Source organism: Eubalaena glacialis, chromosome 19 (genome assembly GCF_028564815.1).
Source record: "Eubalaena glacialis isolate mEubGla1 chromosome 19, mEubGla1.1.hap2.+ XY, whole genome shotgun sequence".
NCBI lineage: Eukaryota > Metazoa > Chordata > Mammalia > Artiodactyla > Balaenidae > Eubalaena > Eubalaena glacialis.
The window spans coordinates 40,957,651-40,975,203 of record NC_083734.1 but is presented as its reverse complement, the minus strand read 5'-3'; the positions used below and the strand labels follow the sequence as shown (position 1 = coordinate 40,975,203).

Sequence of the window (17,553 nt, the reverse complement as noted above, 5' to 3'; positions counted from 1 at the left end):
TGTGGCTCACAGGCTTAGTTGCTCCACGGCATGTGGGATCTTCCCGGACCAGGGCTGGAACCCGTGTCCCCTGCATTGGCAGGCGGATTCTTAACCACTGCGCCACCAGGGAAGCCCGAGCCCAGTTCTGTGACTCCAATTGCTGCATGTCTGCTGGGTCCTGCTGTCTCAGGTTCTAGCTCTGCCCTGAACCAGCTCGAGCAACCTTGGGTTCCTCTCTGGGTCTCAGTTTTTCCAGCTGTGTAATGAGAATTGCCCATTCTGTGGCTTTGATTCTCAATTTTGGCAGATGGGGCAAATGGGTAGCATGTGGAAAGCATGGGGGCGGGGAGCCCTCTGGTCCCTTTTCTCTCCAGGCCCCAGCTGCCCCCTCTCAGTAACCCTTCCACCCCCACCCAGTCCCAAACATGTATAGACTTTTCACTTCCACTTTATTATCACTTCATTTGTAGGATTTTAAGGTTTATTACCTGGAAGGAAGCGAGGAGCTCACACCTCCAGTTTCGCTTTTCAAATATACCTTCATCGCTTGTGAAAATAACCTTATTAACAGCATCTAACCTGCTACAGCTTACGGGGGTACCCAGATAAGTACATGCAGAAGGAACCAGAGCAGGGGAAACAGCACAGCTAGCTGAAGTAGTGCAGCCTCTGGACCCCTAGGATTTTCTCCCAGCTCTTGGGGGTCCTGGAGCTGTTGTCAGGGTCAGCAGAATGCGGGTGAACCCCAGAGTAGCCTTGAGCAATTGGTCCTTGCCTCCTGCCTCTTCCTCTGACACTCAGAGACCCTCCGGGACACAGCTCCCGTGCCTCCACGCCTCCCCTGTCCCCTGGATGCTTGTCCAGGATTGATTCTCCAGGCAGCTCCCCCTCTGAGCAGTAAATGAAATATCGGATACCAGGAGTGAGGCGGGAGGCAATTAACCCCTAGACCTCACCATGGCAGATGTGTTTGCAGCAAGCTGAAGCGGAGAGCTGAGCGCACCTGCCTGGCCTTCCTGCAAAGTCATCCAATTAGGGTAGCCCCCAGCGGTGGGCTCCTGCCGCCCCCTCTGCTCCCCGCGACCCCGGAAACCAGGGCAGCACCAGCTCCGAGGGCTGGCAGATGCCTGGGCACAGGATGGCCTGCCATTCCTCGTGTGGGTGAGCTCCAGGGGCACTGCCATCCTCACACCCCTTTGGCAGGGACATTATTCGTTAATTAATCACACATCTTTCTAAAGGGGAGGCAGCCTGGGGAGGCTTCTTCCTTCCTTCCTCCAGAGTGGGACCACCATTCTGCCTGTCCAGCCCCCTTTCCACCGCCTAGCCAGCCCTGCCCTGTGGAATGTTTCTGTGGCAGAAACTCCCCTGACAGAGGAAGAGGCGAGACACATGCCCTGCTTTCAATGAGCCCCCAGTTGGATGAGGAGACAGAGTTTGTCCTTCAGGGAACCCCCAGTCCTACGGTCTGGTCTCAGAAAGCCCTAGTTTAATAGAAAAAGCACAGTGTCTACCCTTGGAGCCACTGAGAGGACGGCCACAATCTTTGCAACTAGGAAATGGCCCCTCCTCATCCCCAGTCTCTGGAGATACACACCTTGCCCTCAACTCAGTCAAAACACTGTCTTTGAGGATGCCCAGTCTGATGGAGGAGACACAGTCTTGCCTTCAGGAAGTTTCCCATTCTGAGGGTGGAGACATAGTCCTTGCCCTCAGGTGTCCCAAGTCTGAGGGGGAAAAAATAGACTCGCCCTTGGGAAGCCCCTGTCTAATGGGGGAGACACTTCCCCAACATGTTCCCCGGCAGCTGGGATGCCGCTTGAGTGACAACCAGCTGGCAACTGGCACTGCCGGACACCCCCGGTGCCCTGCAAAGGAAGAAAAAGTCCTTGGCTTCAGTCCTGTCCCAGTTGTGTCACAAACTTGCTGCATGACCATGGACAAGTCACAGATTTTCTTCAGACTATGATTTCCTCATCTGCGACATGGAGATTTTAGGCCCATCTCTCAAAATGACATGAGGATCAGCCAGTCACCAGAAAGAAAAGAAAGCAGGCCAGCCAGCCTGGCTCTCCCTACAAAAATGACTAACATGCTTTTTGCTGTAGCAGAGGTCCTAGACCAGCCCCTGTGGTCTCTGGGGAGGGCTGGGGAGCACCCCCAGGTGTGGTGGCTGGGTAATTTGGGGCCAGTGTGACCATTAAAGAATCACAGGGGGCTGTAGGTGGCACTGGGGGGGGGGTGGGAGGGGGGGCTGCTGGCTAATCTAATCACTCTTCCCAAGGAAACTCTTGTTCCAGCTAGACCTGCCAGGGGTTTTATTGGGTTTGTGGGAACCCGCAGATTTCAATCTCCAGACCCCACAGGGAAGGAACAAGTATTAAGCTAATTTTACTAAATGGCCACAGCTGGAAGTAGGGGGATGTAGGGGAGAGAAGACAGGATAAAGAAAGTCATTCAAGTCTGCCAGCCTTGACAAGGGTCCATACATGGGGCCTGACTGGGAGGGAGGCCACCCCTCCTTCCTGTCTCTCCAGCTGAGCCAGCAGGGGGAGGGGAGGCCAGATGGGACCCTTCCCTCAAGCAGAGCCTTGGGATTCTCCAAGAGGCTCACCCCATGGCTGCTGCCCAGGGCAGATGCTTGTAAATCCCATCAAGCCTCTGCAGGGCAGCGCTGGAGTGGAAGCGCTGGGCTGCCTCCAAGCCATCCTTCCTCCGTTCTGCTTTGGAGATCCCAGATCTTTATGAAATATGGCATGCTGTGTAAGAGCATGGTCTTTGGTTCAAATGCTGGCATTTGCCTCTTCCTAGCTCTGTGACCATGGCAAATTATTTATCCTCTCTGAGCCTCAGTTTCCTCATCTGAAATGGATAAAACGACAGCGTCCATGTTAAAGGGCATGGGAGCATTTCTTGCCAGTCCACTCCCACCCCACACATATTTCCATGAGATAATATTTATAAAGTTCCTATATGGGGCTTCCCTGGTGGCACAGTGGTTAAGAATCCGCCAGCCAATGCAGGGGACATGGATTCGAGCCCTGGTCCGGGAAGATCCCACATGCCGCGGAGCAACTAAGCCCTTGCGCCACAACTACTGAGCCCGCATGCCACAACTACTGAAGCCTGCGCGCCTAGAGCCCATGCTCTGCAACAAGAGAAGCCACCGCAATGAGAAGCCCGCGCACTGCAACAAAGAGTAGCCCTGCTCGCCACAACTAGAGAAAGCCTGAGCGCAGCAACGAAGACCCAACGCAGCCAAAAATAAATTAAAAAAAAAAAGTTCCTATATGGTGTCAGACAGAGAGTGGGTGCTCTCTAAATGTTAGCTATTATGATTTAGGAATGCCCTAACTGTGCAACCGTCATGGTCCCAGTAATAGGAGGTGAGGGAGGCAGTGACAAGGCAAGGAGATTTAGTGTGTCTCCAGGGAGCAAGGGCTTCTCGGATTCAAGTGCAATCACAGAACTTGGTGACTGTGTCCTATTTTTTAAAAAAATAAATTTATTTATTTTATTTTATTTACTTTTAGCTGTGTTGGGTCTTCGTTGCTGTGTGTGGGCTTCCTGTAGTTGCAGCGAGCGGGGGCTACTCTTCGTTAAGGTGCGTGGGCTTCTCATTGCGGTGGCCTCTCCTGTTGCGGATCATGGGCTCTAGCTGCGTGGGCTTAGTAGTTGTGGTTCGCGGGCTCTAGAGCGCAGGCTCTGTAGTTGCTCCGCGGCATGTGGGATCTTCCCGGACCAGGGCTCGAACCCGTGTCCCCTGCATTGGCAGGTGGATCCTTAACCACTGCACCACCAGGGAAGTCCCTGTGTCCTATTTTAAAAGCTATTTAACCTCTTTGGAAAAAGAATAAAATCAACTCATCCAACCTTCCAGGGCTCTTGGAAGACTCAAGTGAGATGACATACGTGAAAGCCTTTGACAAACTTTAAAGTGATGCATAAATAATAAAAGCTGTGTTTATTGAGCATATACATGATACCTCTTTAATCCTCAGTCAAGTGAGGTAGGTTAGGTCTCCTCACCTACATATTATAATGAGAAAACTGAGGCCCAGGGGTGAAGCGCTTGGGTCAGGGTCAACCAGCATTTAATGCAAAGCTTGTTCCTTTCATTGACGTCACTAACCCAGAACTGAGTTAGAAAAGAGTGACAGGGCCAGGATTCTACACCGTGGCACTGGGACTGGAACCTGGGTTTCCCAATTTAAAACTTGCTGTGCCTTTGGAATGCTGATGCCGCTTTCAAGGTCGAAAAGTTGGAGCTTTTCCACCCTGGAAAATGATGATGTAACTGGGTTGCCTCCTATTCCAGCTGCCCAGGCCCACTTGGGCTGTGGTGGGCATTGGGCCCCTTGGCCCACCTCCTCCTGGAGCAGCTCTGGCTCTGGCGCCTGGCTCCCCCCGGATCCATGAGAAGCCTTCAGCAGACTCATTCCCAGCCTGGAGGAGGGCAGGGTTCACGGTCCCCTCCTGCAACTCCTCTCCAGGGCACAGTCGGAAAGCCAGCGGGGTGGAAGTGTTTTATTATAGCTTTGGTCAGACGGGGCGCAGCCGGCCAGGGTTGTAGCTGGGAAGCCATCCAGCCCCCAGTACACCGCTTCCCCAGGCAGCGCCACCCCAGAGCGGGTGGGCAGCGCATCCGAGCACGGGAGTCGACCCCGCCGAGACCTCTCCCCCAGCTGGGGCGGGCTGGTGGGTAGGGTGGGCAAAAACAATCCTATTGTACAAATATACAGGACAGGCCGGGGCGGGGGCGGTCGACACCGCCTCCCGGGGAACCGGGACAGGGCGCGCTGGACCCGGCTCTGCGGCGAGACGGCAGGAGGGCTAGCTGCGGTCCGGACGGTGGTGAGGGCAGGCCGGGGGCGTCATAGCCGGGAGAAGCCGGCGGCCGTGGCGGGCAGCGAGGGGGTGGGGGTAGGGGGACGGGTCATCCTCTGCTCCGCCGGGAGGGGACCTCCGGGGGGATAGGGGATGGAGGGGTCGCGAGGAGCTCAATCGGAGTAGATGATGAAGCCGGAGAATGTGCTGTATTTGTTGCTGTTGCCGCCGTGCGCTTTGCCTCCGTCGAGCTTGATGAAGACCTCGTCGCCCGCGTCCAGGTGCAGGATCACGCTGTTGCTGGCGTAGTCGTAGTTCTGGTCTGCGTCCTGGGCAATGGCGCTGGCCCGCACCTGCGGGGTTGGTGGGGGTAGGAGAAGAGGGGTGTGTGTGAGAGGGGAGGGGAGGAGGAGGGAGAGAAGTGGGGTCGGGGAGGGAGGGGGACCGTCAGAGGTAAGGCAGCTACCTCTGGAAGCCCCCAAAGCCCCACCTCTAGCCCCATCAGGGCTCTCAGCCTGCTTTTCTCCCATCATCCCACCACTGCCCTGTCCAGTCATAACTGTGTGTTTTGGGAAGGGGTTACAGAGGAGCCTTGGATTTCTAGGGCAGGTGTAATCTGGGTCTGAATTGGCAGTCAAGGTGTAATCGGCCTCCTTAACTCCCCTAGGTCTCACTGTCTGACTTCAACAGTGTTTCCAGGATGCCCCAGCCTGGAACTCCCTCCTTGCAGAGAGGAATTCTCTGGACCCCTAAGGGATGGAGGGCCATCCCCTCTCTCACCATTGGTTCCTCTCTGCCTTATTGTGATAATGATGCCTTACATTTCAGCCACATCCACCTGTTCTTATGTCAGTGGATGGACAGGAGGGCGCCCCTTGGCCTTATAGGTTCAGGCCTGGATCAATGCCAGGCTACTAGTAAGCAACCACACTAGTACCAGGACCTGCTCTGTGGACGCCTTGCCTGAAGTCCATTCTGGAGTCTTTCACACCAGAGCAGTGAGATGGAAGGCCTGGTAATTACTTCCCCTCCCAAGGCTCAGGTTGGGCCTGCATCCTGCCTCCAAGGAGCTGTAGCTATACCTGTGACTACTCCCCCCCCCCCCAAAGAGGACTTCTGGCTCCTCCTGTATCACCCCACGGTGGTAGAAAGGAAGTGGATGGGAAGAAGGGAACCAAGCCTTATATCCCTCTGTGATCCTCAGTCTGATCTGATATCCTTGCTGGTCCTTGTTTTGATGGAGGAGGGGCGGGACAGGCAGGACGATGGGGCAGGGGAGCACCAGCCTTTGGATGTGAAGCCTGACACATCATTTGGGGGGCTCAGACTATAATCATAAGATATTGAGGATGTGGGGTGGTAGACAAATTCCTTCCAGGCATTCCTTTCCAACCGCTGAGGCCAGTGCAAGTCCTGAGCCATCTGATCTGGGGCCTCTCCAGGATATTCTGGGTGGAGAATGGGAAGAGAGGAGCCATCTCCAAGTTCTGGCTTGTGGTGGGGGGAGGCTGCATTGAATGGGGTTCTCTCAGCCAGGCTCCTCAACAGCCCCTCTCCAACCTGCCCCTTCCCCGAAGGCAACTCCCCCAAGGGCTGACAGTCAGGGCTGGACCAAGCCAAATTAGGGGAGGGGCCCATCCTCCCTCCTGGACGGAAGGCAGAACTGTAGATCAGCTGTGCCAAAGCTGCTGACTCAGCAGCAATGCTGCACCAGGAGGACCCAACATATCTGCATACAGTCTGCCATTTAGAGCCCAGATCCTTTCAGCCCCTTCTCTCCCCTCAAGCTCTTCTTCCCCAACCTGGGAGGGAATTGTTTGGGGCACTCAGTTGGGAAAACTCCTGGTCCAGCTAAAGGTGGTGGAAAATCAAATGAGGGAGAGATGCTATCTGCCAAGGAGCTCAGTTTCTCCATTTAGAAAATGGATGAGAAGATCCTGCCTCACCACTGCCACCAGTGTAGATGCTTTTTGACAGTGAAGGAAAAAAATTTTAATCTTGATGGGGCTTTGAGCTACTAGGAAAGAGCTGAAAGCAAGCAGCCAACTCCTGTATTGTTCCCTGAGCCCTAATCCTGGTAGTATTTATTATTACACATGCATTTCATTATCTTTGCTAATAAATTACTATTAATAACAATTATTTTTATTACCCATATTAATTTAGCCTTAACTCATTAAAACAGTGTGCTTCTTAATAGCCAAATCCATTAGAATACCATCATCTGTCATCAGGAATCTCCTGGTGATGTGACAGGCATCAGAAGTGTTATGTTTATGTTTATTATTTATTCATCACCATGATTGTTGCTGTGATTATCCTAACTATCCACGGAGGCAGGGAGAATTAATGCTCTTCCATCCTTAGACAGTGGGGGATCCAGGAATGGAACCCAGGGGTCCTGATTCTCTGCACAAGACTGGAAACAGTTGAGGCATCCAGCTCCTCCTGGGGGCCGAGGGGAAGTTTGGGGATTTGAGGTTGTCCTGGAAGCAGGAAAGCAAGTCTGGGGCTTGTCAGGAGGGGGCGCTATAGAAGCACCTCTTCAAGGGCTGCCAATAAAGGAAACTGAGGCAGTGGTCCGATTAGGGGCCTGGAGTGGGGGTCGGGTGGGGGCAGAGAACCCAGGAAATGTGCACCTACCCCCAGAGCAATGCTGGGGTTTTGGATGTGCAGGTGTGGCTCCCACAGGCAGCCAGCCTGGTCCACAGGGGACTTGTGCTTTCACACCACTGCTGGGTCCCTACTATGCCAGGCACTGGTTCTGTGCTGTGAAAGGCATTAGAGGCCAGAGAGGACAGCAGGGGGCCCCTCTCCCCCCATCAGAGAGGCTGATCTCCAGTTAGGTCCTTATACCATGGTCCCCAATTTACACACCCCACCACTTCTCACCTCACTCAAACTCTGGTGTCCAAGACCCTGCCCATTTGTAATACTTGCCTTCCCATAGGCCCTGGCCTGTCCTCACACAGCCCCCTCTTCTCTAGCCCCGTTTATCAATTTCACGTCCTCGCCCGGCATGTGGGATCTCAGTTCCCCGACCAGGGACCAGGGATCGAACCCATGCCCTCTGCACTGGAAGCACGGAGTCTTAACCACTGGACCACCAGGGAAGTGCCTGAACTGTGGGTCTTAGAGGGAGCTGCAGGGGGCTCACCTCACCCAGGGCACCAGCCCCAACCTAGAGTCCCTTCCTCAGGCTCCTCAGGTCCCCATGTCCTAATGACCCGGGCTTAGTGCCGTCAGGCTGTGCAGTGGTGACTCAAAGCTACCCCTAGGTAGAGGGGCTGGTGGGCCTCACACAAGGACAGAGAGGGGGTCTCAGCACCAGGCAGGAAGGTGGTGACTCCCCGTCTCCCCATGTTGCCCAGGGAAGGGCCAGGGCCCAGATGCAGCTCTGCCTTCCAGAGGAAATTCTGGAAGCCTCTCTGCAAGGCAGGAAGCCAGGAGGGAAAAGCACAGAGCCCAGGGTCACCCCTGGACTTGAAGGCGTGGGAGGAGCAAGCCCCTCTTTTCTGTTCCCACCCACTGCCCAGCCCCATCATTTTTTTCTCCGCTCACTTGAATGTCCACCTCTGAGCCAGCCTTTCCCTACACTTGACCTTTTCATTTTCTCCCTAGTTGTGTCTCCTCACCTTGGGGACCTAGGTTCACCTTCCTCTCCCCCAACCAGGTTGGTCTGAGCTGGGGCAGGCCCCATTGAATCTCGCCCTCCAGCCGACACATCTGGGGACAGGAGTGTCAGTGGTCTCCCGATGCTCCTCCCACTCAATAATCGCTGGGGTGTGTTATTGTGTGTTTACTACTGTCTCCCCTGCACAGACCACGAGGTCCTGGAGGGCAAACAGACTGAACCTCTGGAACCCCAAACCTGGCTCCTAGTAGGGGCTCAAAACTAATATAAAGAATGACCAGTGAGATTAAAGGAGTCTCTTGGACAATCTGGAAGAAGTCACAAAGGATGTAGGGGAGGACCAGGGCCTATCACCCCACTGCTTGTCTTGGATTTTTTTATGTGTGTGGAGGAAATGGTCTGAGTAACTGTTAAAATACTGGGTCTCTGAAACCCCTGGTTAAAGCCACCTCATTTCTTCTACCAGCCTGTGGTGCCACCTCCTTGTCAGGCTCTGTCAATGTCCTGCCCCGGGGGTAAAAAGAGACTTTTGGGTCAGTTTCACCTCCCTGAGACTGAAGCAAGTATCCTTGCCCCAAGCACACACCATCTTTGGGGCCTCCTCTTGTCTCATCTCTGGGGCCCTGCGGCACCCTCCTGAAGTAGCGCAGGGTCTAGGGCCCACTGGTGGCCTGGTGACCACCTCCTTATTCAGGCAAGCTGGGCCCCCAGCCCCCTGAAACCTCAACTTCATGCCAGCCCAAACTTTCTTTAGGAAAGGAAGAAATTCCATCAATGAAGGTGACATTGTTGCATCCCTTACCAGCGATTAATAAGGGGAATTGCGGGGCTGTCTGCAGAGATGGCCCTAACTGGATTCTAGGGCCTCCCATTTGGTCAAGAACCAAGGACAAAGAGGAGAGACATAGGAAGCCTGATAGACACAAGTGGGAGAGAGACACCAAAGAAATAAAGAGGGGGGTTAAACCCAGGGGTGAGGGACCAGAAACCCAGGGAGAGACAGATAGGACTGGTAGACACAGGAGGGAGGCCAGCACAAGAGATGGAGAGATAGGAGAGAGGCAGGGGAGAGGCAGAAACCAGAGAGAGCAGGCATGGGAGAGAGGGCAGGGGGCAGACCTACAAGCACCTGGTAGGCTTTTTGCTGACTCTCAGGCCTGTCCTTTCCCCCACCCCCCAAGCCAGGGTCTGCCTCAGGGTAGTGCTGCAGCGGGAGGGGTTCCAGCAGGACCTTGGGTCTCAGTCGCAGGAGATTCCTTCCCAACTCCCATCAGCCTAGCTTTAGTTCTGATTGGCACAGACACCTTCTTCCACAAGGATGCTCCGCTTGACTACCCCAGGGGCCCCAGGCCACCATGGTCTGGGAGCACTGAGAAGGGAGGGGGAATCAAAGCGAAGGGAGCTGGGTAAAACTGTCACCCTGGGGCAGGGTTAGGTCAAGATTGGTCCCTGGGCAGCGGTTCCAAGGAGAGCACGAGGCATTGCCGGTCCCAGGTACCAAAGACCTCGTGAGCTTGGTGCCTGCCACTCTGGTCTCTCCGATGGGGATAGGGAAGGAAGATGATCCCCCGACACCCCAGGAATCAGGAGTTGCAGCTGGGAGGCAAAGAGGAGGGGAGTTTCCACCTCTTTGCCCTGCCTCAGGAGGAAAAACTTTCCCCCCCAGGCCGTCTTCTTGTGCGGTTAGCTCTGACACAGTGGGAAGGGGCCGCGCAGTCCCGGGTTTTGCAAAGGGTGTCAGAGCGGCCCAGTGGTCCCTTCCTTAGGGCGGGGGATGTATTGCAGCTAAGGCTTTATGCGCTCGGCTCCCTTTGCCTTTGTGCGCAAAACATCTCCTACATCTCGCCTTCTCCGCTTGCGCGCCTACCGGTGCGCCCAGGCGCCCGTGGGCGCCGAAGCTGCCTTTCCCCATAGCCCATCCTGATCAGTCCCATCATCGCCAGCTGGTATTAACCAGAATCCCAACTCTCAGATGCTGTTTCCCAAGGGCCAAGCCCCCAAGGGCCAGTCCGCGCGCCCGGGAGCCCTGCGCTCTGATTATTAGTTGGATTTATCTCCCGCATTTCCATGCCGCAGGTGCCCAGCGGCATTTGCCTTGGAGCCGGCGCCCAGAAACCGAGGAGTTAGGGGTGCCAGCCAGCCTGGACCATCCCAGCCTGTAATGCCTAAGCCGCTCCAAGGGCTCCATCTGCGCCCTTCCGTACCCTTCGGCCCCGGGCTCCCTGGATGCCCTGCCCCCAGGCCAGCCCCATGCCCCCGCTGGGCCCACCTGGCCGTTCTTGCAGAGGTCCGCCCACATACTGGTGCCGTCGCCGCCGCGCATGAGGACGTGGTAGGTGAAAAAGTAGGTGCCGGGAATGTTGCATGTAAACTTGCCGCTGGTCGCGTCGTAGTTGTTGCCTAGGTTGGTGACCACGTCGTCGAACTTGAGCACCTCGTAACCCTCGTGAGGGTTCTTGAGGCCGGCGTAGAAGGCCACGCGCGGCACCGTGGTATAGGTGGCCGTGCTGATGGCGCCGCTGCCCCCCGCGCCCGGCAGCCCGGGAGGGCCGGTCTTGCCCGGCTCACCCTTCTCCCCGGGTGGCCCCACAGGACCCGGAGGACCCGGGTTCCCACGGGGCCCGGGAGGGCCCGGCTTGCCTGTGCGTCCCGGCTTCCCCTGGGGGCCCTGCACCAGCGTGGAGGGCGGCGGCGCGCCGCTCTGCTCGCTCAGGGCGTCGCCGCCGTCGGGCCGCGCGCCGGCGCCGGGGCCCCGCGCGGGGTAGGGGTCGCACACCATGCGGCAGGTGCCCAGCATCTCGTAGTGGCCATCCGGGCCGCCCGAGCTCACGAGCACGGGGATGAGCACCACCAGCACCAGCAGCATCACCACGCCCGCGGCGGCTGCCAGCAGCGTCTTCCGGCCGGCGCGGAGCCTGGGGAGCGCCGGGCCGCCAGGCCGCGCCGTCGGGGCAATGGTGCCGGCGGTCGGGGGGCGCGGGCAGGGCGCCCGCGCTCAAGGGCGGTCCGGCGGGGCTGAGGGCATGGGGCCGGGCCCGGGGCGCCACGCTGCGCTGCGCTGGATGCGCTGCCGAGCCCAGCCGCCTACTCCTGCCTCGCGCTTCCCTCCCGCGGCGCGGCAGAACTGAGCGCGGCGGCCACCGCCTCCTGCCTGATTCCTCCTGCCTCCCCGCGCTCGAGCCACCGCCCCCTCCGCCCTGTCCAGCCCCACCCGCTCAGCGCAGCTTTGCGCCCGTGAGGGGTGGGGCTGAGGGCTGGGCCGGCGCCTAATTGGGCCGCGGACGGTAGGGCTCCGCCCACCAAGAGGGGCGGGGCCGTGGGGCGGGGCCGCGGAGTAGAGGGCTGGAGCCGGGAGAGGAACGGGGAGACTGAGGGAGACAGAGCCTCGGAAGTGGAGAGGGGGGCTAGAGTCTGAGACATAGGAGAGGCTCGCATAGAGAAGGGAAGAGTAGGGACGAAAAGCGAATGGAAGAGAGGGTCATAGGGAGAGCTAGAGAGCGCCGAGGGGGATTGGGAGGGAGAGGACTCGAGGGTCGCTTACGAGGAAAGCCGAGAGAGACAGAGAGAGGCACGAGGGGCCACGGCCCGCAGGGGGCGGAGGCTGGGGTAGAGCACCCCGGTCTTCAGGGGACAAAGAGCGACTGAGAAGAGGACGGAGCGGGGAGCAAGAAGGAAGGACAAGGAAGAGCGTTATGAGTGGGGAGAAGAGGGGAAGGCAGGAGGATGGGGAGGGGGCCAATCCGCCCTCAGGCCTCGCAGACAACCTGTCCGGGAGATGGGGGTGGTGGTGGGATGCCTGTCAGGGTGCCCAGCAGAATCCCGAGTACTAACAGCTGCCGCTCCCTCCTCTCTGTTTGGCTCCTGGATATTCCCGGGACCGCCTTTTCCCAGGAGGAGCAGGATCTTCTACCCACACCTCCTTACCTCTGCTCCTTCCTGCCTGCGCTCCAGGCCAGGTCAGGATGCTTTTTCCTGGGGATGGGGCCGGGGGCTCCTCCATCTTACTCTGGTCACTTCCCTTCTCCCTGCTTTTAGGCAAGGCAGAAATCGGGGCCCTAAGAAAGGGGGCACCCCAGGTAATTTCTCCGTTCTGACAGTACAAACACATCCCTGGGTGGTGACCCCCTCTCCCAGCCTCCATGAGGAGGGGTTATCTCTCCCAGTCCCTCAGCTCTCCCCTCCCACCCAACCTCGAGCCTTCTGAGCTCCTAACTCTTTTCCCCATCAGGTTGTATAAGGCAATCCTCTTCCTCAAGTGCAGTAGAGTGTTTAGGCTGCATAAACGAAAAGGCGTCTGCTTCCATCAAAATATTTGTCACATTATTTGAGGCCCAGTTTGGGCTGCTCCACTGCTCCTCCTCACCCTCCTTTATCCAGCCTACCCGGGAGGGCTCTGCCATTCAGAGGCCACTAGCTGCTGCTAAAGGATGACCCTCCAGCCTTTCTCCTTTCTCCTGAGAGGACCCCTCCCAAAGCTGAGATTGATTAACCCCACCTGAGCTGGGAGGAGGACAAGAACAGGAGGATGTCGGGGGCGGGGGGTGGGGGCTGTGAGAGAGGACCTTGCAAGCACCGCCGAGCCCGTGTTAGAGTGATCCCCTCGCCAAGGAAGGAGCTAAAAATTCAATCAATAGCATTTATTCAGGGTTTTCTGTATGCCAGGCCCTGTGTTGACTGCTTTACAGACGCCATCACACCAGATCTCCACAGCAATCCAAAGAGGTAAAGCCCATCATTACTTTCATTTTACAGAGGGAGAACTGAGGCTCTGGGAAGTTAAGAGATTTGCCCCAAGTCACACAACTAATAAGCGATAGAGCCGGGATTCAAACCGCCAGCCTGGCTCCAAGCTCTTCTAACCGCCACCCAGTTGCATCTCTAGGTACCGTTTACTTCCTAGAGGGAGGAAGGCGTTAAGTGCAGGGGGAGGAGGACAGCTAGACCTCCCCAGGCTCTGGAAGAGTAGTCCCGACTCTCGGCAGTCAGTCCGGCCTCCCGTCCCACACGGCGGTCTCCCCAGTATGAGTCCCCCAAGAGCGACAGGGCTGGTGACCCGAGGGACAAGTGCGCGGTCGTCGGCGTATGATTTGTACAATCCCGCGCCCCCTAGTTCGCGCGCACACGGCTCTCTCCTCCGCTGTGCCGCTGGGGCTCGTCTGTCACCCGGAGTCCTTCCCGAATCCGCCGGGGAAACTGCGGCTGGTCGCCCGAGGCCGCGGAGGGGCGGGAGCACGCACCCCCGGCGTTCGCCCGGGCGTCCAGGGGCGCGCTCGGCGCTGCAAGGCGGCCCGCCCCCCGACCCGAAAGAGCGCCCGCTCCCCTAGCGCGGTGTGGCGTCTCTGTCAGCCCAGCCGGATTCTCCCCGCTTCGCTGGAGTGGAAAATAACGGCTTCAAACTTTGCAGAGAAGAGCCGGTGCCAGCACTTTAATTAACAGCCATCTTGGCCTGTGAGCCTGGGCCACTGGCTCCGCGCCTCCCGCAGGCTCGCCGGCCCCGCCCCGGCCCCGCCCAGGTCCCCGCAGGAGAGGGACCTGCGACAAGAGGGCCTGGCTGATTGGGGGGCGGGTACTGTCTGGGACGGGGGCGCGTCTCCCCAGCTTAATACCTGAGGACCTCCAGCCCTCCTACCCCGTCCACCCCGAGTTCTCTGAAGCCTGGCAGTTGATGATTCCAGGGTTAGAGACCTGCATGCCAGTCCCAGCTGGTGATTTTAGGCTACCGACTAACCAGCAGCGTCTCAGGTGTTCTCCTCGGGAAAAGGGGTTGTTATAAGGATTAAATGGGTAATAATGAAGGTAGCAAAGAGCTGGCCTCAGTATCTGACCCTTGTTAGGCGCCAAGTAAAGGATGGCTAATATAATTATTTCACAGCAAGGCCCTTCCACCACCCCGGGGCATGGGGTCTCCTCATCCTGCCTTTTTTCCTACAAATTGCTGTGCTTGGCGCTAGGAGAGGAGGACAATGGCCTATGCTTCCGGGTTCAGAGACAAGACTAGATGAATGAGAAAGGAACCCAGGAGTTCTGGCTCCCAGGCCTCTTCCTCAACCACCTGCCAAGCCCAGGGACCCAGGTTTTCAGAAAGGGAAAGAGGTGAGCCCCAGGGAAGGGAGGGAGGGCAGTGCTATCTGTAGCTGCGGTACTGCCAGTGCTGGGGGCTGAAGGTCCAGCTTTGCCTTCCTTACTGTGAGTGAGAGCTCCCTCCCTCCTACAGCCCCCATCATTCCAGAGGTGAGGAGGGGGTACTGGGCATTGGGGTGCTATATGGTGGGTGCAAGAAAGTGGGTAAGTCTCTTCTTTGATGCATGGCTGACTTTAGGAAGCTGGGTGGCTGTTCTGTGGTATTTTGAGGTTCTTTGAATGAACGTGAGTGGGTGTGAATGTGTAAGAGACTGTTTGCATTAGTGTGTGTCTGGGTTTGTGAGTGATGAAAAGGAGTGCAGTGCCCTGACTCATCGGCTGGCAAATCTGTGTTCATTTGTTCACTTGTTCACTCAGTGAACATTTACTGAAAGCACCGAGCTGGGCGCTGTGAGGTCGTAGAGGTGGTGTGTCCAAAAATGATCAAGACCTAAGCAGTACCCCTAAGGAGCTCACTCTTTGGCAGGGGACACAGGCAGGAAGAAATGATAAGTGCTATGATAATTATGAATATTTTTTGAGCACTTAGTAGTACAAGACCTTGTTCTAAGCACTTTGCGTGGATTACCTCATTTAAATGTAACAACCTATTATCATGGATTTAAAACTGTTACATGGCTTATATCATTTCATATCAATAACCCCACCAGGTAGATACTATTGTTTCCCCCATTTTATAGCTGAGGAAACTAAGGCTTGGGTAGAGGTTTGCACTAGGTATTATGAAGCACAGATGGAAAACTCCCTGCCCAGAGGACTCTAGGAAGACTCTACAGAGGGGAGGTATCATTTTTTTTCCCATCTATTCATCCATCCACTTATCCATCCTCCATCCATTCTATAAGCCCATATTAATTGATCACTTATTATCAAAAGATACGGTGATGAGCGTGAAAAGTCTTCTGACCTTATGTAGTTACAGTGTATGGTAGAAACGTGGACAATTAAACAAGCAACTGCTATCCAACTTGACAAACTGCCTGGGAATATGTGTGATGCTATAGAAACACTCAGCAGTGTTGCCTAAATTCATCTGGAGGCAGGGAGTCATGGGAAGCTTCCTGGAGGAGGTGATATTTTAGTTAAGCCCTGATTAAAGGATAGCAAGGTGAAGAGGATGGCTGCCAGAGATGGAGGAGAGAGGGAGGGAGGGAAGATTATTCCAGACAAAGGGAGCAGCATGTGCTAAGGACAAGACTGCAGGGCCTCAGTGGGCTGTGGCAAGGAGTGTATAATTTATCCTAAGGGCAATGAGAAACTACAGAAGAGTGTTGAGTGAGTGATATCAGATTTTTTTTTAATTAATTTATTTATTTTTAGCTGCGTTGGGTCTTCGTTGCTGCACGCAGGCTTTCTCCAGTTGCGGCAAGTGGGGGCTACTCTTCATTGCAGTGCGTGGGCTTCTCATTGCGGTGGCTTCTCTTGTTGCAGAGCACGGACTCTAGGCGCGCGGGCTCAGTAGTTGTGGCACGGGGGCTCAGTAGTTGTGGTGCACGGGCTTAGTTGCTCCTTGGCGTGTGGGATCTTCCCGGACCAGGGCTTGAACCCGTGTCCCCTGCATTGGCAGGCAGATTCTTAACCACTGCGCCACCAGGGAAGCCCAATAATCAGATTTTTTCAGATATCCTTTGGGCAGGAGGGATTAAAATAGAGTAAGAGTGTCATAGGGAGATTAGGTAGCAGGAGGTTGCAGTGGTCCAGGCGAGAGCTGATAGTGGCCTGATCTGGATGGGATGGGGGTGGGATGAGGAGCAGGAGACTTCCAGGTTTCTGGAAAGATCTTGAAATGTTTATGAAATTAATGAAGGGTGGATGAGTGTTCTTGCCATTACCTATGTACCAATATGTGCCAGACATTTTATATACTCTATTTCACTTAATACTCACTGGAAGTCTAAGGAATAATCATTATCATCTTTACATTGGAGATGAGAATGCTGAGGCTCAGAGAGGTGAAGTAACTTGCCTGGGATCACACAGCTAGTAGGAGAGAGAGTCAGAATTAGAACTTGGGTCTGTTTGACCCTGGGTTGGGGCTCTTCACCACTCGGCCCAGCAGGTGCATACCTGGTAGATAAAGCAAAGATAGGTCCTTTAGAGAGAAAGAAAAGCTTGGGTTAAGGCTCAAATATATAAAAGGCATATTTTTGGTTTTTGGTTGAAGCCACTGGTCTATAGCCCTGTCTTGGACAGGGTGGGGAGCTGGGCATCAAGAGGCAGAGACTGGCTCTCAAGGCTCAGTTAGGCCACCAACTTGCCACGTGTGTTGGGGAAGTCTCATCACATTTTAGGGCTTCCCATTTCTTTCTGTGGGCTGGAGAATTGTCTAGGGCAGCTCGGAGAGGCTGTGATTCTCATGTAAAAGAAAACTCCTCATTGTCATCTGTTAAAATATTTAAAATCCCTTCATGACATTTTAACTCAGACACTTGCAGATCCTCCATGGGAAAAGCCTCCATAATTGCAGCCCCTCTTTGGAGAAGGGGCATTTGGGAGAATGGAAGTTGTGTTGTGATTTGGGGTGGGGGAGCCAGGACACACCAGGCTGGGACTCAGGTTTGGTGAGGAACCTCCTTCAGGAGCCCCTCCCCCAGCCCCATATCCTAGGAGGAGAGAGCGAGCGGGATGAATGGGGCAGAGCCCAAGTACGCAGGTCACAGGTAGGTTTTCCGATGCTCCTTCGCCAGAGAACTCTGGGCCTCATGCCTGAGGGTTCCAGGGACCTGCCCAGCCCTGGGCCTCCTCCTGCTCACCCCCTCTGACTGACAGGCAGCCACAGGCAGCCCATCCCAATCCAGCTCCAGGGAGGCAGCTTTGAAAAGGGCCCCGCTGTGGGAGGGGAGACCTAATCGGAGGGACCGTCTCCCCTCAGCCCAGCCTGCATCTCTCAGCTGCATGTATAAGTAATGAGGTTCTGCAGCCCCAGCAGGAACCAATATAATGGCGGGTGCGCGGGGTCAGCCTGAGAG

General features: G+C 55.9%; 1 protein-coding gene across 1 annotated transcript; it reads right to left on the bottom strand.

Annotated features, from left to right (window-relative positions):
- Window positions 1-4,854: 4,854 nt before the first annotated feature.
- On the bottom strand, window positions 4,855-11,309 carry C1QL1 (complement C1q like 1). The gene is made up of 2 exons (XM_061176075.1): window positions 10,713-11,309; window positions 4,855-5,162 (listed from the first exon to the last, which is right to left on the bottom strand). The coding sequence occupies exons 1-2, from the start codon at window positions 11,307-11,309 to the stop codon at window positions 4,983-4,985; spliced, it is 777 nt and encodes a 258-aa protein (XP_061032058.1). The 3' UTR covers window positions 4,855-4,982.
- Between the last annotated feature and the right edge of the window lie 6,244 nt (window positions 11,310-17,553).